Source organism: Conger conger, chromosome 4, assembly GCF_963514075.1.
Source record: "Conger conger chromosome 4, fConCon1.1, whole genome shotgun sequence".
NCBI lineage: Eukaryota > Metazoa > Chordata > Actinopteri > Anguilliformes > Congridae > Conger > Conger conger.
Genome location: NC_083763.1, coordinates 54,482,987 through 54,510,347, shown reverse-complemented (window position 1 = coordinate 54,510,347; position 27,361 = coordinate 54,482,987). Strand labels below are relative to the sequence as shown.

The 27,361-nt window shown below is 48.2% G+C and overlaps 1 protein-coding gene across 2 annotated transcripts in view; it reads left to right on the top strand.

Annotated features, from left to right (window-relative positions):
• Positions 1-1,882: 1,882 nt before the first annotated feature.
• The window catches only part of LOC133126914 (TSC22 domain family protein 2-like), a 42,247-nt gene continuing 16,768 nt past the window's right edge, over positions 1,883-27,361 (top strand). The window contains exons 1-2 of one of the 2 annotated variants that reach the window (XM_061239413.1): positions 1,883-4,309; positions 27,108-27,179. In XM_061239413.1, coding sequence (XP_061095397.1) covers positions 2,517-4,309; positions 27,108-27,179 — 1,865 coding nt within the window. In that variant the 5' untranslated portion in view covers positions 1,883-2,516. The remainder of the gene's footprint in view (positions 4,310-27,107; positions 27,180-27,361) is intronic. The other variant, XM_061239414.1, reaches the window with a different exon arrangement.

Sequence of the window (27,361 nt, the reverse complement as noted above, 5' to 3'; positions counted from 1 at the left end):
TTCAGTCAACATTTGTCCTTAACTTTGACAGCGAAACAGTCAGAATAATTTTTTCTTGACAAATGCAGTTCACCAACACTCACAAAAACCAGTTGCCAAACTAGAAAAATTGAGCGCTTCAATGTCTAAATGTATGTTTATTTCTAAGTACAAGTCAAGGATAAATGTTGATTGAATTACAAGCCTTAGGCTTGTAGTGCCATTTGATTAGGGTGTGCAGCCAAGGCAAAGCTACATAATTCATTTATTATTGAAATATGTAATCATTTTATGACCCTGTAGAAACATCCACAGTGTTAAGATAATGAGCCGCACCTCCTCTCTCCTAAGCCAGCTCATGTCAGACGTTTTGATAACAGGTTCATACACAAATCTCATGGGACTTGCAAATTACCAAGATACAAGCACACATCCAAAACATGTACACATGCACATGCAGACCTGCTCACACACACTCTTACTATTGGTGCCACGTACACACACACCCACACACACACACACACACACAAAAGTGCACACACATCTACACATACACACACACGTGAACAGACACACACGCATGCATAAAAACACACACAAACACACACATACACTCTGGTGGCATGTGCGCAAGGTGTCGGCTTCCCACATTACTGAGCTTTGTGAGATCACAGCAGAAACTAGTGAAGATCTACATGAATGAAAACAACTGTCTGTTTAACAACTGAAGACAAGTGTTTGACCCAGAAGGAATGATCTGAGTAAAAGGGCAAACCACTATAAGCCTCAAAACTAGTTCTGGAAAAGGAGGGATGGTCACAATATTTCTAATCAGCAATATCTGTTACTCATAAGACACTTCCTTACGCCTGTGTGACTGCAACAGTACTTGAAATTCAAATGTGAAGCTCACATCCTGTTGCACAACAGAATTAGTAATATGTAATATGTAATATTATAAAAGCAAAAGGATAAAAAATAGAAGTAATCGTGGATGTTTTGTTTGAATGGCTGATGGCCAAGTCCATTGAAGTGAAAGAAGAGAAAGATGAGATAAGAAATGTGCATATTAATTATGTTGCCATGGTATATACATGCTATTTCCATTGTATCTCCAAAGTAGGGAAGAAATGCAATGCTGAAAAGTAGCATGGGTGATGTGACCACAAACCTACAAATGGTTTCTAGAAAAATGGAACTTACTTCCATAAATTACACATGCCATTACCCCAATTCCTAACAATCATTATAAAATGATTTTTTAGTTACTGTTAAAGAAATTGGTTAAATATGACCAGATATGCTTCTTACTGTAAGACTGGCCAACTAACTGAATTTAGCTGCAATTTGACAATAGTGTGTACATTTCTTTAAACAAAATGTATCTCGTTCAAGATAATGGATGAAGGAGCAGTTTGAAAAAACTTTGATGGGAATAAAGCTAAATTATGTATCTAGATGGGAGTGTTGATCTGTTATGAGAATGACAATATTTTATGGAGCTTGTTTCTTTTTGCTGAAAAAAGGCAAATTATTTGATATTGCATATTAGCAAGAAGGGCTGTAGCACTGGAACCATCTGCCTTGGGTGAAGTAGATATTTTTATAAAATGTTATTCTAATAACTGCTTAAAATCTGTTTAACAGGTAGAATTCGTCTAATTTATTTTTAACGAGGTATTTAAAAAAAATGTATATCAACACCTCAATTTTCCAGGCAAAGACGTTTTCAAATATCGTTCTTCGTATAAAGTGCCGACGGGTGGTGGTGTAACACCCGACTCCTTTGAAAAAAATGCCTACGCACTTCTATCAACGCGAGTTTGTGGTTCGGAATTCTTCACCGCTTGCGTACGCCACTGCGCAACCCTCCCAGAGTGCAATGCGTTTTCACATAGCCATCTTGTCGAGTGGGAGAGGAGGGGAGGCAGTTTGTGAATTTCAGTTCCCTGGAGCCCGGAGGGAGAGAACAGGCAGAGTCCGGCAAGGCTACGTTTGATTTGAGACTTTACGAGTGTCGGACGGCTTTATCGATTTTGACTGACCGCTCGGAGGCGAAGATGGGCGTGTTTACATGATGTCGTGCGCCCTGGTTCCCAGGTTAAAAAAGTGCTTTAAAAAGAGAGAGGTGGACAGCGGGTCCGCCTCAGACTGACGTAGCTTCAGCAACTGCTGAGCCGTATCTGCGACAGCGGCCTGCTAGCAACTCCAGAGCCGGGACAATACCTTACAAAGCAGGCCGACTCTTAAAAGACTGTAGAAAGAGACGCGGAGCGGCTGATGGATGGCTAGCTAACTACACTGGAATAGCGTCTCGTCAGAGTTCAGAAGATTGGGATTGTATGTTTTTTGCGAAGGCATAACATGCAACAGGAGAGGAGAAGTAAGATGACGTATAATCGTCTCGCTAACAGTTGTTGTAAACTGTGATATTGTCACCAGATATTGTATTTCACTATTCGGGTGATATTTAGACAAGACTTTATAAAATTGTACTCTGCCTAGAAAGAGCGGCGTCATCAACGTAGATATTCAAAATGTCTAAAATGCCGGCGAAAAAGAAGAGTTGTTTTCAGATCACCAGTGTGACACAGGCTCAGGTAGCGGCCAGCAGCATCACTGACGACACCGAGAGTTTAGACGATCCGGACGAATCGAGGACTGAAGACGTGTCGTCGGAAATATTCGACGTGTCCAGAGCGGATTTCGAACCGGAGGTGTGTGACAGGAGCTCGTCTGATGAAACCATAAACAACGTTGGAGGAGGGGAGTCGGAGGCCCACGGCGTTATGGCATTGCATATACCTCAAGACGGACAGCTACCGGCATTATCAGGTCCTCCGAACGGGGGGTTTGCTTTCAGAAGCACAGCGGTCGCAGGCGTCGCTCATGTCAGTCCGCACGTTTTGGCAGCGAGTGCGCCGGCGGGCCCGCCCCCTGCCACAGTCCTGCAACAGTCGGCCCCGGTCGGCGCCGGTGGGACCGCCAATGTGACGATAGGCACGTCACAGCCGCCCCCCGCCGCTGCCCCCACCCCCACCCCAACCCCCGCCCCCACCGTGGCCGCCAGCACGACGACTACTACCGTAAGCTGCAGTTCTCGCTTCAGGGTCATCAAACTTGATCACGGTACGGGAGAACCCTTCCGGAGGGGCAGGTGGACTTGCACAGAGTTCTACGACAAGGATCCGGAAGGCAACTCGGTGATCTCTAGGACTGTGGATAAGCCCGCCGCCCCCTTGGACCCGACCCCGGAGAGAGATAGCGGCCTTGGGGCGACGGGAAGCTCGGTGGTGGCCACTTCTGCGCTGGCGGCCCAGGGGCCCGAGTCCTCAGCCGACGCTTCCGGGTTGACCCCCGCCCACCTGCACCCGGTCGACCCGCAGCAGCTGGGCTACGGCATCGGGCACCAGCCCTCCACCGCGGCCTTCCAGCCTCCCGGCTACGCTGGCGGCGCCCAGCCCGCGCCAGTCCCACATCCTGTTCCTGTCCCGGCACAGCCGCAGGTCAGCGTGCCGCAGCAACCGCCCCTCTCCGCCGCCCCCCAGACCCTCCTCCCGCCCCGCCCCAACGGCGTGCCTGTGCAGAAATCTCCCAGCATGCCCCCCGCCTCTCAGGGCCAGCAGTTCGCCTACCCCGCTGCCCACCACCTGGCCTCGGTGAGCCCCGTCGGCCAAACGGATTACCGGCCTCCTCTGCAGCAGCCCCTGCTCCTGTCCGTCGCGACCTCGCTCCCCGCGGGGCCCCCCGTCAGCCAGGGCCCCTCGCCCATCATGACCCCCGCCGTCGCCGGGGCCCAGGTGCTGGGGCTCCCTGTGCAGTCGGGGGAACCGACCGCGGTCTCGTTGCCGGGCAGCCAGCCTCCGCCTCCCGTGCAGGGGGTCCTGCAGCAGCCCCCGGCAGTGGGCGTGGCCGGTCCCGCTGGAGGAGTGGTCCCGCAGCTGCCCTCGGGATTGGCCGGGGTCGCTCCGCCCTCGGTTGCCGTCGCCGCCCATTCGGTGGCGCCCCCCGGTGTTCAGAACGTGCCTACCGCCGTGCCGGGCCCCTCCAGCACTCCTTTGACTCTGCAGAACCTGGGCCCCTCCGTGGCCGGACAGCTGTTCCAGGGCGCCCGGGGAGGGGTCGCCGGTTCCGTTTTGGGGCTTGGGTTCGGACAGCTCCCCGCCGTCGCCCCCGACAACCGAAGGAAGTCCGACACCCTACCTCAGCCCGCCGGCGTCTCCGGGAAAGACGTCGGCAAGCCCCTGATCCCGGAAAGCCTGCAGCTCCACGCCCCCTCGGTCAACAGCTTGTTCGGAATTCCGATCTCCCTGGACGGGGATGAGGACAGGTAAGATCCCTGGAAACGGGGTAAAAGCTTGGTGTGGGCAGAACCTGGCGGGATCGGGAATGCTGGGATAATCGCAAAACTTCCCTCCTAACCCGCTTGCTTGTACCGCCAGTTGGACTTTGGATGAGTCTGTTTTGAATGCGCAGCATGTAAGAGTGCTTCATTAAAGCGCAGGTGGATTCTGTTATTTTGTGTTCGAGTGGCGTGCGCTGCCCTGGTGTATGCCGAGAGTTGGTAGCGCAGGACAGGGGCTGGTTTGGAAAAGGGGTGTGTCTGGTTTTGAGTCGCGCGACGCGTTCGCTCACGGACGGAGGAGCACTGTGGCTGCATCCCTCCCGCGGAGCTGGGCGTCGGAAGCTTTCGCACGCTTGGTCTCGAGCGAGAACCCGCTTCCCCTAGTGCGGGTTACTGCGAGCGCTTGTCCTTAAAAGCGCTTCGCCTTCGGAAAGCTGCCTCCTGGTTATCGTTAAACGGGGAAGTCAGATTTGGGAGCAGGGTGGGGGAGGTGGGAAGGGCTGGCAGTCCAGAGGGAAACCTCGTGTGAGCAGCTTTTCCTTACGATTTCAAACTGTTGGGGTGTGACGTCGCACTCCACGAAAACACCCCTAAGGCCTTTTCTAGGAAAAAGTAACAAAAAAGAACAAAAAAACAGAAAAACAATATGGCTGTTGCGTAATTTATGAAGTTACGTTTTGTTCTTTTTTTTGTTGTTGAGCACTCCCGTTCTTACAGTTGGCTTTCTTGTTGTTTAAGGAGTCACTCTGACACTTAAGCACTGTTGTAGTAACACAGATTGTGAGTGCTGTCGTATACAGTGTGTATATTCCCTGTAAAAGTTTGTGTCCTCATTAGTACCCTCGCCTCCTCTTGGTTGCAGTATTCCCCGTGGGGTTGCAGGTTTGATTCCCGGGTGGGTCATTGCATTTGCACCATTCAGCAGGGGTGCTTCAGCTGATCTGCTTCTGTAAAATACCCAGCTTTCTAACTGAGGGGCTGTAAAAAGTCAGGTAAAATAAAAGCCTGCCCAGACATTCTGGAAAAGGGCATTTCTTAAAGCCACACTTGCCGTGTTTTAGTATCCAAAACGGCCACAAACCTTCCGGTAAGAGCAGTGATGTAGGCTTTCTGAAAAGCCCCCTTGCCTCCTGTGGTCAGCTCTCTGTGTGACGTTTAGCAAAGTCATCCAATAATTAGGCAAAAACATTTGTCATGTCACGTGTGGTAATAGTTTGCCAAACCGCTTGTAAAAACAGCAGTTCGACTCAAATATGCACACACTTCCACCAAAATCGAAATTGTTTTGCTAGAATCAGTGTGGAACCCAAATCGGAAGCTCCAGGATGAAATGATAACACAAAGAATGTGCGTGTGGGCCTTTAAGTGAATAATTGAATGTGGAGTTTCTCTGACGCTGAATGCTTCATAGTCTCTCCAGACCTCCATGGGGTCCTGTCTGTCTGCACCCCAGGGCTTCTCTCCGGCATGGCAGGGCACCGGGAACCCGTGCAGTGATGTGAGAAAAGATTCCGCCCTGCAGTCGTAAGTCTGGAAAGGGTGCGTGGAGAGTTCCACATGAGATGCTGCATTTGAGCAGAAATCCACAGGGGCCTGACTGTGCTGATGACTGAGGGGACTGTGGAGGCTTAAAGGACTGGACTCGGGGCCGATTTGGGGGCCTGTTTGGTGCAGCTGGGAGAGGAGTGACTCTTCAGTAACAAGTCACGGCTATTGCCTGAATGGCTACTACTGGCCTCTGTTTGGCTGATGACTTTATAAATGCAATTATTATCTTTATTATTATAGAACGCTTTTCCCACGCTCCGAGCACTTCACAGTCATGAGGTCACCTCAACCACTTCTAGAAATGCATTGAAAAGCTAATGAGAGCAGTGTCTCTCTGCCTCCAACACCCCTACCTGGCCACTGTTCCCATCTGGCTTGCTGCTCAGAAATTTGGGGACCCCCCCCTCCCTGCAGTAACCTGCCTCGGAGCCCCCAAAGTTTTCTGCATTGCCTTGCAGAGTTGAGTGAATATGTGCTGAGGTGTTGTCAGAATGCCTTGGGCCCTGTTCTCATGTTTCTACTCTAGCGGTGTCCAAAAGTCAGTCATGGTCGCTGACAGCAAGTGTCTTCTGCTCTCCCAGCGTCCTGATTGGCTGAGTTACCACAGCATACGGAACATTCTGTTTTTAGGCGGAAATGTCAAAAGGTGCTTTTCTTCACTTTTTTTTCTTTTTTGCCCAGAGTGGCCCCATGCCTTATGTCAACCGTTCCGTCTCTTTCAGTTAAACATTCTTTATTGAGAGGACTGGTGGGAGGAGTTGAGGGTGGACTAATTTTCACGTTGTTGGAATCCGCCCGTGGGTTTTGAGTCATGTTCAGCTCCTGTGGTCAAACATTTCAAAAGAAACCGCGTGTATGAAACAGAATGATTGCTTTTGTAGAGCAGAAAGTGTGAGACGGAGAGAGTGAGAGAGTTTGTGTTGCATGTTGATAGCATTGCCCAATTGAACAGTTACTGCCCCCCATTCCTAATTGTATGTGTGACAGTGTATGCGTGTTGTGCAATGTCAACATAGCCCAGTGGAACAGCATCCATTCCTAATCGCTGTGTGTGTGTGTGTGTGTGTGTGTGTGTGTGTGTGTGTGTGTGTGTGTGTGTGTGTGTGTGTGTGTGTGTGTGTGTGTGTGTGTGTGTGTGTGTGTGTGTGTGTGTGTGTGTGTGTGTGTGTGTGAGACATCAGCACTCCACTGAGAAGCTAGCTGAACCGGGCATGCTCAGTTCGGATGTACACTTCTCAGTTCATGATTAACCTGGATGTCTGCCACACTGTAAATGTCTCTGATGCAGTGCAGAACAGGGTCTCTCTCTCTCTCTCTCTCTCTCTCTCTCTCTCTCTCTCTCTCTCTCTCTCTCTCTCTCTCCTCTCTCTCTCTCTCTCTCTCTCTCTCTCTCTCTCTCTCTCTCTCTCTCTCTCTCTCTCTCTCTCTCTCTCTCTCTCTCTCCCTTCGTAATCTGCAGCTGTTGGAAAATGTTGGTAAAGTGTAGGGGGGGGGGGGGGGGGGGGGTCTTTAACTTCTCCTGGCAGTAGTGGTGAACTTCAGCTGGGAGTTCTTAAACAGCAGAACATTCTGTATTTTTGGAGGTTCCATTTCCCCACTGCAAAAATTATGCCAACGGAACAATCCGTCTCCCCACTGCCAACACCCCCTGCTGGCTACTTCTCTCCTGGCTGGCTGCTGAGAAATTTGGGGAACCCCCTGCCCATGAAATATAATTTGTCCACCAGTCCTTTCACGCCATTAATGAATGAGTACTGGTGAGGGAATGTGATCTTCGCGAGTCGCAACGTCTCAGACTCCAATAAGACCCAGGCTGATGTGTGTGAAATTCAGAATCTGGAAATAATTTACACACGGCGCCCTGCAATGCCACGGACTGTAAGTGTGAAAACCCCTGTTTGTTTGTTTGTTTTACGTTTACGTTGAACTGCTTCTAAGGCAGTTAAATGCATCCTCTGTGTTTGACCCTTCCTGGTACTTGGGAGCAGTGGGCAGCCACAGTGCAGCACCCAGGGGACAAACTCCAGTTCTGAGGCCAGTGCCTCGGTCAAGGGCAACAGCAGGAGTAAACCAAGGGGCAATTTAGACCCTCCAATTTGCCTAATCTGTGCATGTCTTTGGACTGGAAGCTGAATAGTCGGGATCTGTGGTGGTGTGAGACGCTTTTTTGATAGAACTGTAGACCTGCTGGCAGGAAGAGGAAGTGGACCCTCAGTGGGGCCGCCCTTGGTTCTCTGTGTCTGTCAGTGACTTGGTTCTCAGCAGGAGAAATCAGACCGAAGACTAACTACACCAGGGGTGTCCAGGCTTATTGGAAAAGGGCCGGTGGAGTGGGTGTGAGTTTTTGTTTTAGCCCGACAAGGGTGGTTCGATCCCCAGTGTTGCCACAATGCAATCCAGGCTAAATCTGTAAGTCGCTTTGGATAAAAGCATCAGCCAATTGACATGTAATGTAATAAGAAACCTGATTCAACTAATTAACTAATCATTGTCTTCAATCAAGACCTTTAAGTAGAATCATGTGTGCTAGTGCTGGGTTAAAACAAGGCTGTGCACCTACACTGGCCCTTTTTGGATAACATTGGACTCTGAGTTCTGGCTATGTCTGTTGTTAAATTAATCAATAGGTTGGTTGCCAGTTCCTTATATCTGTGCATTTGTGCTTGGTTACACTGGCCCCAGTCACTGATGGGAGTAAACGTATGCACTTAAGTGTGGTGCTCTGCAGTACAAGTATGCACATTTTTTTTTACCTGCTCTGAAGGGCTTAGTTTAAAGTAGGCTGCTGTCAAACGTTTCAAAGTAGCCGAAACCGTACCGTTCAAGTCAAGACAGTGCGGATTTTCTGCTTCTCAGATGGGGTTCGTGGGCGGAGGCGCAGGGACGCCGCTGACGGTACATGACAGAGTGATTTGTGTCCGCGGGCGGTGACGAGCAAGCGCACTTGTCATTAGGTTTGGCGGACACCTTTTTGGGCTGATTAGCGTCTGCTCCTATCATGGCGCGAGCAGCCGCTACGCTCTCCGCTCGTTGTTAGCTGATAAGCCCCCAGCGGAACGAGCCGCGGAACGAGCCGCGGAGCCGTTTCTCTTTTGCTCTCGTTTTGCAGGTTTTTAAATAAAAAAAAAAACTCTCTTTCCGTCGACCGCGGCCTCGCCATCGTGTTCGCGGAAACTCGTAAAAGACTGCGATAGGAGGCTATACGGGATTAGAATTGGAGCCCGTGCCGTCTGCACCTCCGGATGACAACGCTGTAAAAGACTGCGCTAGTACTGCATTAGAATTGGAGCGTGTAGAGTCTGTACTTCCAAATGTTAATTTTGTGGAAAGTTTTTTTTTTTTATATTCTGATTTGGGTGGCACATGCAAGAGTGTTGAGTGGGTCCATAAGAAAATATTCCTGTTCCAGTGAATGAATAATATAATTTTTTTAATGAATAATTTAAAAAAAAACCCCAGATACCTCTTCTTTTAGCCCTATTTAAACCTTTAATGAGAAAAATAAATCACAAATATGTGATAAGAATGTTCTCTACTGAACATTCTAATGCTGATCTGCCTCTAATGAAAAGCAACAGAGTTCTAGAACACAGACTTGGACCAACATTCCAAAGAACCTGCTCTTCAAAGGGTTAATATGTACATGCCACACTGTTCCATTCTGTGCTGTGTGCAAACATGTCTGTCAAAGCATGCATGTGTGCAAGGTTAGTGCCTCGCTCCCTTTTGTGTTTGCACTTGTTTCCACTGGGTTTAGCAACTCGTGAGTTGTTACATGGAGCTGTAGCAATTTTGGAACATGTAGTTAATATGTAGCTTGTGAATTCATGTATGTGCGTAATTAAATAATTGGTATTTAAACACAATTTTTCATCAAGGTTTTGATCATGATTTTTCGACACAGATCTGCTTTTTCTATGGTGACATCATGACCGGCAAGGCTCAATTGGGCATGAACAGCCCACTATTTCAGGAGCTACACATGTTTATTTTTTAAGTTAATTACTAAGGGCTGTTACATAAATGCAAATTAGGCACAAAATAAAGGCCTTGTCAATCAAACCCTCTAGCACACATTTGTTTTATATAGTTTACAATGTGGTTCTCCTCCCAACGCTTGTTATACTTGAAATGTTTGCCAAAAAGAGGGAAGATGGCACCTGTTTCTTTTTACTGCGGAACAGGGTGTGTTTTCTGTCGAAAGGCTGTCCTGATCCCTCGATTAGTTTATCTCGGGGCAGCCCCTGGGTTGTTTGAGAAAAGGGCTCAGGGTTTTTGTCACGCTTCTCTTTCGCGTGGTGCTGCTCGACAGTTTGTGCTGTTGCCAGATGCTGGTGGCGGTTCGGTGAGCGTGTTGGCCCTGGGTTGGGATCCCGGGCGTGCTCGCCCGCAGGGGGCAGTGAGGAAGACGCGGGCAGCTGTGCGCTCACCAGTCCCTGCCCCGTCAAGTCACAGTACCTAGGTCAGGTCCAGATCCAGAGGCAGTGTTTGTGCTGCTGCTGCTGTGTGTGTGTGCGTGTGTGTGTGCATAAGTGTGCATATTAGATTACATTGCATGGCATTTGGCAGACGCTCTTATCCAGAGCAACATACAGCTGATTCGACAAAGCAGGAGACAATCCTCCTCTGGAGCAATGCAGGGTTAAGGGCCTTGCTCAAGGGCCCAACGGCTGTGCAGATCTTATTGTGGCTACACTGGGATTAGAACCACCGACCTTGCGTGTCCCAGTCATTTACCTTAACCACTACGCTACAGGCCGCGCCTGTACATATGGCATTCAAAACCCATATGTATACTGTATGTGTGTGTGTGTGTGTGTGTGTGCGCGCACATACCTGTACATATGGCATTCAAAGCCCATATGTATACTGTGTGTATGTGTACGTACACACAGAGACACACACACACACACACACACACACATATATGTATGGCCCTTACAGTGTCTGTGTGCATGTCTTACACATTTAGTACAGCCGGTCTGACTGATCCATTGACTCTTTCATGGTCTTGTCTGTTACTGAAGCTGTCCGTCTTAATGTCATTATTTTTTCACTGCTGATATTTTAATGAAACATGAATGAGAGGATCTGATTCTTATGCGTTTATATCACGCACATTCTGTACATGTAGCCATCAGTGATTTTGTTCCGTTTTTGAACTTTCCTGTGAGTGTTTGTGCAGTATGCTTCATGGATACTGACAGCAGGCTGGCTGTGTGCTTTATCTGAATGCCTTCTGGGCTCCCTAGCCGCCTGCTCTTGCCTTGTCCTCTCCTTCACCCTCCGTCTGCATATCAATGAAGTTATTGAAGACCGGCTGAAATCAAAATTCACTTCTTCGTCAATTTGGCCATTTCTCCGTAACCATACAAACAGGTCGTAAAGCATATATTCCATAAAAATAATGAAGTCGTCATACGTCATATATTTTCACACCAAAGTTTTTTTAATTTTTTTTTTTTTTTACGCCTTCTTCCTAGGAAACTATTTTGAATTTAGATTTGATGTATTCATGAAACATTTCCATCTCAGCTCAGGCTTTTGTGCCCATATGCTGATTTTTAAATCATTTTATTATAACATTGTTTTATAAATATATTTTAAATGGTTTCCTGTTACTTGAGCTTATTGAGTTCTTTTTTCTTTTTTTTTTGCTGCTATTTTACGCATTTTTTAATTTATATTCATATGCTGTTTCATATCATTTTTTACAAATATTTTTTAAACTCACTCCACTGAGTAAAGCACTTTGAGCTGTATCTCTGTATGAATGGTGCTATACAACTATTTTATCTTCTATTGTGGAGTAAACGGCAAAGCTGGTCCCAGATCAGGGCCTTTATCCATAAAGCATTTCAAAGTGAAGTGCTGATCTAGGATCAGTTCCGCCTTTTAGCTCATAAGGGATGAGTGTAGGATTTGAACAGGGACAAACTCATCTTAGATCAGCGCACCTACCCCGAGATGCCTTATGAATACGGGGCTTACCCGCATATTCTCACAATGTTACTGGAAGGTTTTGTCAATGTTCTACAGTAACGTTGCCAACACACTGCCGCAACATTGTGAGTCTCTTGTTAGCTGGGTAACCACCAGGATTGTCTCTGGCAACAAGCTGTCGAGGCCTGTCAATCACAGCGCTTGATGTGAATCAACACGCCTCTCAATAATTCAGCTGCTCCAGGAACACTTGTCCCAGAATCCTCTCTGTCCGTTCCTGAAATGACGTGTTTTTTAGTAAAAGCACGTCCGATACCCAAATGTTTTGGCGGTCAGGTCAGCGAGAGGTCTTCGAAAGACAGAGGCTGGGTTTGTGCTTCGGGTTCGGATCAAGCGAGATGTGAAATTGAATTAATCTCGAGGTACATGACGGATAATTTCTGAGAAATGCCACCGTGCGTTACGCTCCATTTCGGCATTCGCAGAAAAAAAAAAAAAAAAAGGTTGCCGGTGCATGTAGGCGAGTCTTCCCCTCTTATGTAACCACTCTTTCTTCACCCCCCTTGAAGTTTTCAGACTGCCTGTAGTGTGCAGAACAGTATGTGAAGTATGTCCTCATTTTAAAGAGAGCCCAGGCTAAAGATAACAGAGACTTTCCTTATCGCCAGCCGTTTCCATGGCGAAACCCGACATGTTCGATTAGGCCCGGGCGCTTGGGTAATTGGGGTAACCTGACCTCCGGCTCGTCTGCGCAGCATGAAAGGGCTTCCGCTCCGGAAAAAAAAAAACCTTTCCAGTGCGCGATGGCGAAGATTTGGGGCCTGTCGCCCGCATTCTTCTCGTGGTTTTTTTTTTTGCCGGGTCTAGAGTTCGGCTTTGTTCAGCGACGCGTGTACGCTTTCCGTGGGTCTCAGGAATTTCCGACGGTCCCCGCTTTCCCAGGTGTGCAAACGCCGGACTGGGCGTGGCGGGAGGGGGTAAACGTTCCCGTGCTCGCCCGGACGTTATGCGGTTAATGATCGGCGGTCGTAGAAAGGCGGCCGTAAAATAAGACACCCGGGGCCTCGTAACGACTTCCGCTCACCGGTGGACGAGTGGCGGTCCTCGGGTTGTGTCGGCGGGGCTGGGTTTGATTTTGCTTTGCAGAGTTCGCCAATTACGCTCGAGTACAGTGGATTGATGTCACTTGAGTTTTATCAACAGGCTACTTTTGTGTTTCGGTAATTTGTTTATGTCGGTTTGTTGTTTTGCTTTTTGTTTTATGTGCTTTGGCGCTGGGCCTTGGCGTTTTCATTTGAGGTTCACGCCATGTGAAATTGCCTGACCTTTGGCCAAATTGTCTCGGGGGCTCGTTGAGCTGGAATATGTCTGAGAGTTCCTCTTTCGCGTTCTCATTTCTCATTCTCGTTCTCATTCAAATACTTTCGTGTTTGCGCTTGAAATACACTGGGAGCGCTGGTAGCGCGTGCGAGAGAAACTGATGTGACGTGGAATGAAATGGCTGGAATCGGGCCGCGTAGCCGGATTCCAAGGAAATTTATGGACACCGCCCGTTTTCAACGTTGTCCTGATTGCGTATACTCGGATCCTGCAGTGATTCACCTGCCAAAACGAATCTGTTAGCCGTGCTCAGGGATGTCCCCATTGATTAGATTAGACTTTTTTTTTTTTTTCTTTCATTAATTTTCATTTAACCCATTATGGACTAAGACGCCCTATAGAAAAACCCACAGAAAGACCTGGGAATCGCAACAGATTTCAACAGGTCACGAAAGATTTTAACAGTCGTGTTTTGAAAAATGGTCATAGGATCAAATGCAATGCTGCTGTTGCAGCCGTCTGTAAGGGAGAATCGGGTCACTTCAGGGGTTAATCTTAAAATAGATTCTGTACAGTAACTGCATGTCTTGAGGCAAAACATTTTTTGAGATTCTCACTATAAGCACCTGCCCCTCTAGTCTCTGCAAGACCCTCCACACGACCTTTTCCAGTTATACAGTGTACACGATCAAATGTACAACAGCGCTGAATGATGTATCTCAAATAAAAAACAGCCATTAATGTAATGTCAGCCATTAGCTGTACATATAGTGCTTTCCTGCTGTTCCATAACATCGGAGAACAGCTGCCATTTTTTACATTTTATTTTATTTATTTTTTTATTTTTTTGACTAGTGTGAAGGTTTCTTTTCCAAAAGTCCCATTGACCTGACATTGGAAGTCCGAGGTCCTCCGCTGTGGTCGCATTCGGGCGGTTTTCGACAGAGGGCTCATTATCCGAAGCGTTTTGGGGCTGTGCTGTAATTGGGTAATCGATGAGGATGGAAGGCGTATCTCATCGCTCTGGAATCTTGAGGGATTTTTCTTCTTTGGTGGAAAGTTCCTCTGTGCGTTCTGGGGGAGCTCGGGTTCCGAGGGATGATGTCATTGTCCACTTCCTGTTTTTAGTTCTGCTGCAAAGCTGACTAAGCCCATTGGAGAATGGCCTCTGAATGCTCATTCAATACATTTTTCACTTGTTTCAAAACCTTCTTCAATTTTCATGAAACATTTCAACTGAAGGCCACCGATATTCCTGTGTCAACTATGTAATGATCTATGTGTGTGCGATGGCTTTTACGTGCTAGTATAGATTAATATGCATGTGAAACTAAAATGTGGGATGTTATTCAGAAGGGTTTTTTTTTAATGGGTCTCTTCTTACCAGCTGAGATTCTTGGGGCTTAGCATTGCATACTGGGCCTTACCGGGAATACGTAGTGGCCACTTACTGGCATATCCTGGGGAACTATGGGAAATGTAGTTTACACTGGCTGTGGTGTTCTTTAAGTGTCCCTGGGTAAGAGGGCCTGCTATGCTGGGAAAGCGATGTAAATAAGTAGTGTGGGGGGGGGAAGCGCATCAGAAAATCAAGTACGTCCTGTTTGTTTAAGGTCCTGTGTGTCTGTGGGCCCCAGCAGCGCAGTGGCGGATGTAAAGATGCTCTTAGTGACTGGAAGCCCAGACATTAACCGCAAGGCAAAACCTGCAGCGAATGCGGTTGGGTGATGGAGGAAGAGCGTTCCTCCTCTGTGGGGGGTTGGATACCCAGGGGGCCCCTGATCCCCCTGCCGCAGTCTGGACCAGAGAAGGATGAGCAAAGAGGAACTGGGGAAAATGTTTGGGCCAGCTGCCTATGAGTCACATCCCCCAGCCTCAACCTCAGTGTGTGGATGGGCCCCACGGTCTGGAAACCGCTAATGATCTTGTTCCAGTGTGTGGATGGGCCCCATATTCTGGTATCTCCTCTTGTGTGTGGATGGGCCCTGTGGTCCTTGGTTCAGTTCAGGCGTTGTCAGGTTTTCCCCCAGCTTATTGAAGTCGAGTTTTGTGTCCTGCCAGTGTTACGCCTGTTGGGTGACTCACGTCACGTCTCTGTAGACTCCACAGACTCCCTTTCAGTGCTCTAGCTGTAGCCGTGTGTTCAGCAGCTGGCTCTCCTCTCCGCTTTGTTACTCGGCATCGTCGATGGCTGCTGTCAGCCCCGTCACGGCTGCAGGCTTTCGCAGCAAACAGGTCTTCGTGGAAATTTCCCGCGAAACGGGGCCGCTCTTTCGGCCCGTACGCGATGCTCCGTGCGACCTGGCACACTTCCTGACCGAAGATCCCGACGCCAGGTTTCGACCTCGCAATACCTGTTCAAAGAGGCCAACTGCGTAAAAGTAGAATGAGCGTTCTGGACCAGTGCTTCTAAAAACTGTGGATCAGAACCTTTGGTTCTCCACGTCCTGTTGAGACCCAGAGCAGTCGTATCTAATGCTAACACCTGATATATATGCTCCAATAATATATATATTCGATGTCTGAACCTTTGTAAGGTCATATTTTGGTGAGGAACACAGAACTGAATCCATTGTCCTAATGGTGTAGGCTACTGACATTCCGGTGCAGTTAAGGAGAGCTCCCCCTTGTGTTTAGCGCCTGGGGTGTTGTTTTGTGCTGTTGAAGCAAAATGGAGAGGGGTGTTCACTGGTTTTTGGTAAGACCCCTCCCCCCACATTCCAGGGGTGACTTCCTTTTTAACAATGTAGTAAATCACATTCTGCTGACTCAGTCTCCTGTTTAAATGTGATCGTTTTGTGACTCATGCCAGAAATGACAAACATGTTAAAACCAAAAAAAGTTTCAATAAATCTGCAAGATAATCCCCATATAAAGTGCCAGATACTATTTTTTAGGGTTTTTCAACTATATGAATTATGCTGCACATCTAAAATAAATGAATGACCCTTATGGGATTATTATAGGATTGCATAACAGCTCAAATATTTTCTCTCTGTATAATTATTGCCTGGAAATGTGATGAATATTTATGCCTTTCTCATAAAAACGGTGTTATTGGAACATACTGTCAGTAGAGGGCTGGTTTTGATAACCGTGTGTTGTTTTTGGTATATCGATTTTAGCATGACATATGAACCTATCATAATAATCTGAACAAAATAGAATCTGGAGTTTGGTACATACTATCCCTAAAATAATTTAACTTAGGTAGAAGTCACCTAGAACTGTGAAGGTGGGGTTGTTTGAAGTTCATATGAAATAACGTGTATGGTAAAGTTATAGTGGTCGTCATGGCGATGCGTTCCGAGCTCTGGCTGAAGAATGTTGCGCCGGCAAGGGTATTTTGGGTGAACGGCGATCTCTTTCCAGATGTTCCCCCTCCCCTCGAAAGCGTTAACCCAGCTGTCGAGACGCCTAATGCGGTCCGTACGGAGGCCAGACTCTGGAGATATGAGCCGTGGGCTATGGGCGGGGGGCCCGGCAGCCGTGCTCCTGTCCGTCTGCTTTCCTCCTGCACGAATAAAGCCAAAAACTCCAAAGGAGGGGGCATCACTCATTTATACCCAAATAGAGCATGACTGTACTATCAAGGTACATTTTGGAAATGTGATCCTCGAGGAACAAAAACGTACCTCCACTGTATCCTTATTTCTGCAAGTATGCAGTCTGCTCTCTGTGCCCTGTGTTCCAGTAGGGTGGCCGGTAGCATAGTGGTTAAGGTAAATCACTGGGACCCGCATAGTCGGTGGTTCTAATCCCGGTCTAGCCACAATAAGATCCGCACAGTCGTTGGTCCCTTGAGCAAGGCCCTTACCCCTGCATTGCTCCAGGGGATGATTGTCTCTTGCTTAGTCTAATCAACTGTACGTCGCTCTGGATAAGAGCGTCTGCCAAATGCCATTAATGTAATGTAATGCATCGTCCGGGACAGTCCCACTCTCCGGGTGGGGGGGAGGGGGGACGTATTTACTTATTTTTCGGTATCTGTTTTTATAGCAATGTAAATACAAGGTAATTTATGTTGTGATGCATAATTGGCTTTAATCTCTTAATGGACGCTACTACGCGGGTTACTCATCCGCCCGACGGCGGGTACGCGTATGTGTGCGTTCGTGAGCCGGGTTCAGCTTTCCCACGTACGCCGGCTTTCCTTTCAACCGCTACACCGCTAAATTAGCGGTAATTGCGGGGTGGGCCGTCGTCTTGAAGGTGACGCTCAATGCCGTCGTCTGTGGAACGCACGTCGACCCAGCCCGGAGAAGCGGTTTGCTCTGGTGTGCAGAATCTTTGGTTCACATTTGGCTGTTAGATTGCATTTACATCTAGTCATCTGACAGGCCCTCCCCAACTCAGTGACTTATACAGGGAGCACTGACAGATTATGCAAAGGGCGGTAACTATGTGGATTTTCTGGGGCCGGAACCAGTGGTGGGGTGTCGGTAGGCAAACTTACGGGGTGTCATAACGCAAACTCGCAGCCTAGCGCTAAAGTGCTACTGCAGGTTCCAGAGAGAGGGGGTTTACTGCTAAAAGTGACATAATGGATTTGAGGCTATCATGCTAAATGTAGCATTGGTATGTTCAGGGGGGGATTTAGCCCAGAGTAAGTGTTTGGGGGTTTACAGCCGGGAAGAGGTGGGGTTTGAGGTTGAAGGTTCAGGTTGAAGAGGTGGGTATTCAGTCGACTGCTGTTGATGGTCAGTGACTCAGTTCTTAATCACTTGCACCTCATTGGTTGTTATATGTGACATAATGGATTTGAGCTTATCGTGCTAAATGTAGCCTCCGTGTGTCCGGGCAGGGGGGTATTCAGCCGAGAGTAAATTTTTGTGGCTTATAGCCAGGGAGAGGTGAGGTTTGGGACGCTCAAAGGTTCAGGTTGAACAGGTGGGCTTTCCACCTCAATGGTCGTTTCATTAATTGTTCTTTTACTTTGGTTTCGCGACATGCCTGGGGTCACTGCGAGTCCCAGCGAGTAACCCTGTTCACAAACTGCGACTGCACGAACTGTACCCATTCATGTCTGAAATGACAAACACATTCCTCAGGATCTGAAATGTAACTCTAGTATAAATTAAATTAAGGCGTGGCAGTTGAATGTATATAAAAGAATTTGCCCTGTGAAGAAATGCCTGATATCAGCGGGCGTGTGGAATACCTGAGAGATTAGCGGTAATTTTCCCTGTCAGGGAGCATTTGAGTTTCTGATTGAGCTCTCACCGGGGGAGGGGGGGGAGGGGGAGGTATTTCCATGGGAACGGGGAGGGGATTCTCCCCATGCTCGAGGGGGGGGGGGGGGGGGGGGGGGTGGGATGAATTGCAATGCGATTTATGTGAATATTTGCTTGGAGCGTTCGTAGTCAAATACCCCCAGCGCACGCCCGTGCTGATGGGCTTTCGGCACGGCGACCGTTGCCTGGCTTCTGTCGTGTCGCCCGGTAACGGGTTCCTAAATTGCGGGGTGGGGGGTGTGGTGCCCACTGGTGAGGTGTTGGGATGACATAGGAGAAATTATAATGTCAGTTGCGTATGAACATGCGTTTGACTACATTTCAATGAGGGAACGTATTGTATAAATGTATTTGGTGAATCCTGGGGTTGGGGTTGGGGACCTGCAAGTGGCGGGATGCTGGCCATTTTGTATCGGAAAAAAACAAACCTCAGAATGGTAAATGGTTTGTATTCATAAAGCGCTGTACATTTGATGCTTCTCATTCACCCGTTCATACACACACTCGCTCACCAACGGTGATTGGCTGCCATGCAAGGCACCAGCCAGCTAGTCAGGAGCATTAGGTGTCTTGCTCAGGGACCCTTCGACACACCCAGGGCGGGAATCGATACCGGCAACCCTCCGACTGCCAGCCGACTCCTCTTACTACCTGAGCCCCAAAAAGGTGGAACGTCGGTTAAAGACCCTCAGCTCCACAACAGTCGCTTAGATTCCCCATCAGTCTGTGATTTTGCCAGGGAAGAGGAAAGAGAGTTGAATTCTGTTGCAGCCTGTCGTGTGTCCTGCGCTCAGCGACTTCCGCACAGGACAGAGTGGGAAGCAATCCATCAGAACGCCCCGAAACATCGCTTATAGTGCAGGCACGCGACGTAACAATTAGAACCGGCATCGTCGCGTCAAAGGCAGTCCAGAGTTTAAGAGCTGGAAATGCTGCCCTTTTCTGTGGAAATGACCCTTGGGAGAGAACAAGACCTTGGTAGACGGCACTAGTGCAGAGGTGGCCAACCCAGGTCCTGGAGAGCCACAGGGTCTGCTGGTAGTCAGCACCTATTCCATCAATTAAAGCAGTCGATTACACAGTTAACTTATCTCACCTGGTTACTTAGATCTAAATTGTTGTAGTATATAAGGCGAAAAAAAGATATTGCGACTCTCCAGGACTAGGGTTACCCGCCCCTGCGCCCTGTTTATGCTTTTCTCTCACTGTACATTAGACTGTGTTGAACTTCCTGCTGTCCAGGACGTGCTAACCGTTTGTAGCACCTGAGGCAGTGTCAGCTGATGGCTAAAGATAGGGCGAAGGTTATGGTCTGGCCCTGAGGCTGCTTAACCCTTTAAGGTGTGAGGTCTCGTGATTAGAATGTCCTCAGCTGAAGTGTAACGATCACTGCTGGTGATTGAAAGCAATGAGTTCTTGAGCATTTTAAAATCACCTCGCCTGCATCCATGGGTCTGGACTGTAATAATGATTTTATGATGAAAGTACAGACAACGGAAGCCCTGGGACATCTTGCAACTGAAGCCCCTCCTACGAGACCCATGACTGGATCAGGAAGTGGAGCCTGACCTTTGGGTTATTGGTGAAGACTTCCCTTCCCGGATGCTTAGCAGACCCATGTTGCGTTGGAGCTCCCACGGTATAGTGGGCTCATCGTGCATTGAGGTTCCGTTCCACTGAGAACTCCCACAAATCATCTCTCAGCTATTCAACTTTCAGGCTATTCCACCTTTTGAATGGTGTGTATGGTGAAATTAGTTTAATTTACCATTTCTATCTTTGGAGTCGATTTTCTCAACCTGATTTTGGACGGTATTATAGGACTCTGAACCATTGTTCTCAGTGCATAATCGTCCTCTCATCATGAAACTTTGCAAACCTTTACTCCATAACCAGGAGTGTTTTCAAATTATGTTGTTGTAAGCTTTAGGGGTGTGTACAGCATCACAAATCCCATTGTTGATCCTGAATTTTTCTTCACGAAAAAATGGCTCAGAACGATCTTCAAACATGTCTTGTTGAGAATCTGAAAGAATTAGAACGATAGCTTGCTTGGTTCAGATTACAGACTGCTACAAAAATGTACATATTTTGTCAGTATTTATCTTTTTAAGTCCATAACTTGTGATAATTTAATTATGTACCTCTGAAATTATCTGATCTGGAAAACCAAAGATGAGTTTTTGGTGGAACATAACCTTAAGTGGTGCCTGTTCTGTACATTCATACTGCAATGTCCCCCCCCAGGCTGCAGTGCAAAGTATGATCTGGCCATATCCCCCCCCCCCCCCCCCCCAAGCACACACAACACATCCTGGTGCCATAGTTTGACTGTTTTAAGGGCAAACATAAACCTCATGAAATGGCCTGAACTGACATGTAATGATGGTGTTCACCTGATCTGGTTCCACTTCTGTGTTCACCTGGGCCGGTCTGTGTTCAGTGTTCTTCTGATCCAAACCGAGCTCATCTCTGAGTGTAGAGGATAGAGCCTTGTATCCTGTCCTGAAGGATACGCTCTTTAATGGCGGAACGTCCCAACACGTCAGCTGACAACACCACTTACTTGAAATGCGTTTCCTTTAAAGAGCAAAGGGATGCAGTTGGCTCATTTGGACATAAATTGGCAGTATACTGTAGCACAAGTGCGCCAGGCTTTGCCAAAAAGGCCAACCTGTCGGACAGGAAGTGATGTCATGTGGCTGTGTAGTGCAATGGTAATGGAAATTAACTTACAAGTTGAGTTGAACCAGATTTTTCATTTCATTGGTTCTGCATTACCTCATCTCCCTGTGAAGAGCGATCATGACAGGACCTTCCAGAAGAAGAAGGGAGGTGTGATTAATGCAGTGCAAGCCATACCATTACATACTCCCCCCCCACCCCCCACCCCCCAGACCACAGGGCAGTTGAGTCTGAACCAGCCCCCCCCCCCCCCCCTTCCCCTTCCGATTTGCAAGACGGCCTCTGGAGACTTCCAGGGGCTTCCTTCATCATTGTCGGCCGTGCGCTGCGCTCTCGATAAAGTTTTTTAATGTCTTTTTAAAGACGGGGAGGGAAGCGAGGCATTTTGTCTGAGCGGAGCCGCTTTCCGTCTGACGACTCCTCCCTTTCCCGCTCTCCGCTCTCATTCGCTCTCGCTCGGAGAGGGAGAGAGAGAGGTGCCTCCACCGCTCCCACCCCCCCCACCATCGCTCGGGGGGTGGGGGGTGGGGGGGTAATGCGGCAGGAAGAGGCACGTTTGCACGACCTACACACCCTCCCCCAAATGAATAGGCGCACATAATTGCTTACTTTGAAGAGGAGGGGGGGGCGGCCCCTGAATGGTTTGTGTATTTTTATCAACTCCAGGCCCACATAATATCCCTTCTTTCCTGTGGCTCCTAAAACAATGGCGCAGGCAGCCAGTTAGACACGCTGTGCTTCTTTATTGGGGTGGCTGGGTGGCTCGTCCTGTTAAGGTGCTGTTATACTGCACGGATTCGCCCTATTCTCTGGTTTCAATCCTGGAGGCGCCCGTGCCGATTGGCCAGCAGCCCCACAGAGTGAAGCTTGATTGGCTTTAGTGTCGCTCATGCTTTTTACATTGCAGTCTTTTAACTGACACTTTTATCCAAACCGACTTAGTTGATTTGACTAAGCAGGGGCCAATCCCCCCCTCCTGGAACCATGTGGGGTTATGGGCCTTGCTCAAGGACCCAACGGCCACGCTGAAATTATTGTGGTTACTCTGGGGTTTGAATACGGGATGCCGTTTCAATTAACTCTGGCGAACATGATTGGCCATCCCAAAGGTTTGGAGAAAGCGGTGGAGAAATCGCAAAAACATATGGATATGGCATCAGAACCTCCTAGTTACTTACAATCTATTCTACATCTGTATGCAGCATGTAGAATAATATTCCTAGAACAGAGCCTTCAGCTCTGTGTTATGTCTTTGTTAGTTTCTTATGATACCCCCGCCCACGCTCACACGGACACGCACACACACGCATACACACACGCATACACACACACACACACACACACACACACTGTGTCTCTGAGCCCTCGTCTCTCTGTCTCGCACGCCTCTGACCATGTGAAAAGGGGAAACCGCTCTGACGTGCTGATGTGCATGCTCTTCCCCTTTCACCCATATCGCCCCGTTTGTGCCCAGGGGGAAGTTCACATGTAATTGTAAGAGTTTGTCCATTAGCATGCTCTGAGTGGTAAGTCCCTTCCGCACGCCGGACCGCAACCACGCTTGAGAAATGCACACCGTGTGAAATACGGTCCGTGGGAGATATGGGGGACGCTTGGCTCCATGGGAAGAGAGCCAACCGTAAATTCTTCGCACAATGACCGTATGTCGAGCAGCTTTACCGGGTTATGTAGTAGAGGCAGAGACCCTCTGGAGGTTCAGGTTCTGGTAAGATGCAGTGCTGGATGCGCTCTAGTGTCTGTGGTGAATTACACACTCATTGGCCCATTCTTGACATTATGCGCTCTGAAAATCTTTTAACCCCTTTGAAGAGCGTGTTTTTTGGAATGATTTTGTTCCTCAAAATTCTAAGTCAGTCTTCCAGAACTCCATTGCCTTCATTGTCACTGACTGTGACATCAGCACTAGAACGTTCAGTCAAGAACATTCTAATTGCATATTTGTGGCCTCGCACCTTAAAGGGTTAATATCCATCCATCCAGTGCAAGGCTGAAGTTCCGGCTGTAGTAACACTCCCGTACAGCCGGGGGCGGTGTAGCCGATTTTCCCAGCTACAGCGGATGGAAGCGCCTGGCCAAGCCCGTGTCAAATAAGAACATAATTCATCGTAATTTATCGTACGTAAAACTATGTTCTACCAGCTTTAACATGCGTGTTCGCGGACGAGCCGGGCGCGTAAATCATCGGAGCTGAAAGTCGGTGAAGGAAGCGGGTTGTCATCTCCCCCCGCCTGTGGGAAGGAGGGCTGTTTACGCGTTGAGCTCTGGAGCTGAAATCTCCCCACAGCTTTGTGTGCGATTTGTTTGTCGTTTGTGCATCTGCTACTGCCTGGAAACGGCGCATGCAGGCTGAAGCATGCTTTTAGCAGACGCTCGTATCGAGAGATTGGACTTCTTTTGGATAGTCAGCCCTCCTTGTGTATTTTTTTACATATTTCTTTTGCTTTATTCAAGACTGGTAGAAAGTAGAGAGGGTCACGGATAGAGATGGGATCACCATGTTGGGGGGGATCGAACCCGGGACTTGCATATGGCTCTGCTCTCTTGATGCCTTGTTTCTTTCTCCCCAGAGTGTCCACTTTTGCAAACTGCTACTTAATATAGGCGGATATTATTTTATGTTTTTATTTTGCTGAAGCTCTTCAGGCTAGGGTCCCTCCTCAAAGGTCCAGTGGCTGTGCCCCGCCTGGGAATTAAACCTGCAGCCTTTTCAGCTACTCTCACCGTATGCCACACTGAACACACTCTGCAATCTCACATACACACACACACACACACACACACACACACACACACCCTGCACACTTAGCCTAACGCCAGGGTGCGCTAACAGACTCACTCACTCACTCGCTCACTCATGCGAGCATAATACATTCGACTGGTTCATTCAGTTTTGAATGGGCCATTTTCCAAAATCTGTTAACACAGGCGTAGTGTAAACTGAATATCTGCCATTTTCTCTGAATGTACACAACCTGTATTTCTGCCCTCCTTTCATCGCTGCACCCCCCCAGGTAAAGAGCCTGTATTGTTCTGTCAGGCCTCTAGGCTTCCTGAAGGCAGTTGTTAATGGATTTAAAGAGTTCGTTTTTGTTGGCACAACATGAAAGGTCTTTGGTGTGTGTGTGTGTGTTTTTGCGTGCGTGCTCCTTAGCACGACGCTACCCATTTTTCCCACACCAACTTTTGTGCCAGTTGGAGTGGGACAGGTGACACACGCACACATGCACACATGCACACATGCACACACGCACACCCGCGCACGCACACGCACGCACACACACACACACACACACACACACACTCCTCTGCCCTGCCTGTGGCCTGTCATCATGTCCAATATTGCACTGTCCATTGTCTGGTGCCCGAGGGATTGGAAGTTGCCAATCAGTTGATCGTTGTTATTCTATAGCATTGTTTACAAAAGCATTTCACTGGTAGATGCAGTAGTTCTCAAGAACTCGGGTAGCGTGTACACTAGAAGCACAGGGACACGGGTGTTGATGTAAAGATCGAAATCGGTTTTCTGCATTCCGTCCAGTGCATCCTCAGCTTCAGAACCCTGAAGCTAAATGCCTTGTTGGTTTTCAGCTCTGATGAAACTTCTGGCTCTAGAAATAGTCCCTTGATAGTTCCTATTTGAGAGGTACAGAGAAACAATTAAATAGCGGTGTGCTGCTCTGTACCTAGGAACTACCTTCCTGGTTTAGCCGAGCTTCAATAGTCAAAAAAACCAGTTGAATTGACAGTTCTGGGTTGATTAATCGGGTGCTCGTAGCCCCTCCCCAAGGATTTGGGGCGCCTAGACTCCTGGCTCTTTCACAATGCTGGAGGCGTTCTGAATGCAAACTTTACCCTGCCTGTTTTAGGTCAGGAATGAGATGCTATACTGCACCATAGAGGTAGTGCCCTCACCAGCCTATCTGTATATAGGCTAGGCTATAAGCTAAGTTAACACAGTCTTATTTCCTGCAGGCTATGCTATAGGCTAGGCTAATACCCCTGTATGTATTGCAGGCTAGCATATTAGCAAGACAAATTGTGGAGTGATGGTAGATGTTACATTACAGAGAAGAGAATGGAAAATAAATTGGGTAAAAACATGGGCTAAAAAAACTGGTTTTAAATTGGGCTTTTTTCAGTTTTATTTCTAAGGACCTAAACTACTTTGCATTGCTTCTTTGCATTTATCACAATGCATAGATGTAGCTTATTGAACTCAATGCAAGCTGATTTCCATGTTTCCATTGTAGTTTGTTGATTGTAGTTTGTTGATTGTTTAGTTAGTAATTCGTCATCGTGATAAAGCGACGTTTACATTCGTATTCAACAAGGAATTACTTTGTTTGCACTAGCTGAGACATGTCTTGCATGTCGTTGGTGCAACCAAATTTAGTAAACTCAAATTTAGTTTGAGTTTAGCTAGTGTTAACTAACGACTTGGTAAAGACTACGCACAAACTTACGTATGACACAGTCCAGTATCTTCTGCCAGCTGGGCTATAGAGCAGGCTAGTTAGTTGCTGGTTGAAAGGAAATTGCAAAAACCATCATCTGGAGTTTGAGACTAGTTCAGAGTATGGGGAGGGCGATGAAAAACCGTTATAAGAGGAGAAATGAATGGAATCACAGCACAAGCAATACAACCCCCCTGCCCTTTCATCCTGTAAAATGGCTGGGGAATTAGGTTTATATAATTGTAATTTAATCTATCTGACTCCTTTATCCAAAGCGACTTACAGTTGATTAGACTAAGCAGGGGACAATCCCCCCTGGAGCAATGTGGGGTTAAGGGCCTTGCTCAAGAACCCAACAGCTGCAGGGATCTTATCATGGCTTCACCCACCAACAGTCCTACCTTATCCTAGGCTACAGGCTGGTAACGTAGAAGTTACAGGTTCAATTCCCAGGCGGGATTAGTCACTCCAGTAAAGTATTGTATCCTTGTGTGTAGTACCTAGTCGGGGCTGTAGCGTTCTGCCTCTGTCCTGTAGTCAACCCTCTCTCTTTGCTGCGCCTGAAACGCGTTAGCCCCCCTCAGATGTTGCTTCCTGCATTATTAGCCTATGAGGTAAGTGGGCCCCCTCTGACATGGGACCATGTGACCAGAGGGGTGAAAATGAGTTTTGAGGTGAAGAATTTAAACCCGCATCATGCCATCAGAATTTTAATAGAATTTATTTATTTATTTATTTTATCCACCTGTTTTCTGCGCTCGCCGTGCATAACCTGGTTAGTGTGGCTGTGGCTTTTCCGAAGCAGCTGCTCGACGCTGCCTGGCAGTTTGGCGTGTTGTCATCACAAAACGCTTTGTCTTCTGTGTGTGCAGGCTTGTACGAGTGTGTTTGCGAGGCCGTACTGACTGGGTTTCATTTTTTATGAAACAAGCCTATGGTTTGAAGAAGGGAAGTTGTTGTGCTTGAAGCTTTTCTGCACTGGCTTCCGTTAATCAGTCCACTGCAGAGTGACTGCAGGCCGCTGTATTAACCGTGAGGAGCTGCTGTTTGTGAGATCGCTGCTCTGGCCTGATGTTGTGTGTCTTTTTCGATGATTTCAGCACGGAGTCACACTTGCGCCTGGAGTGTGTGTTTGTTGGGAGGTTGTGAGAACTTCACCCTCTTTCCTCTCTCTCTCTTTCCTTCACCGCTCTATCCCTCTCCCCTTTCTCACTCCTCAGTTCTTCCTCTCTTCCCTGCTTCTGCCTGTCCCTCTCCTGTCTGCTCTCATCCTCAATCACTCTTCTTTCCTCCCTTTCTTCTGTCTCACACTCTCTCATACTCTTTCACCGTTACGTCCTCTACCTCTCCTCCCTCACGCTCTCCCTCACACTCTATCCCTCCCTCAGTCTCTATCCCTTTCTTTCTATCCCTCACCCTCTCTATCCCTTACTCTAACCCACTCTCTCGCTCTCACACACTCTCACACACTGGGTGGTGTCCCCTGTTTTGTCCTCTTGACTCAGGTCCCTCTCTCTCTCTCTCTCTCTCTCTCTCCCCCTCTCTTCCTCTCCCCCGTTTCTGGTCCACGACGTGCAGGAACCCTTCCACCGCTTTCTACCGGGCCTTCCCCCTCGGCCGTGCGCAGGACTCAAAGAGCCACGGCGATAGGTACGCCAGGGACCGGGCGGAGCTCGGAGTGTGCATGGTCAACGCATGCCCCCCCCCCCCCCAGTACCACCCCCCTCACCCCACCCAGCCCAGCCCCAGATCAGATGTCCCTCGCTCTCCCCGTACGCACACGCCCGACACATGTTTTACGGCGCTAATCTGCAGTCACACGATCCGCTCAG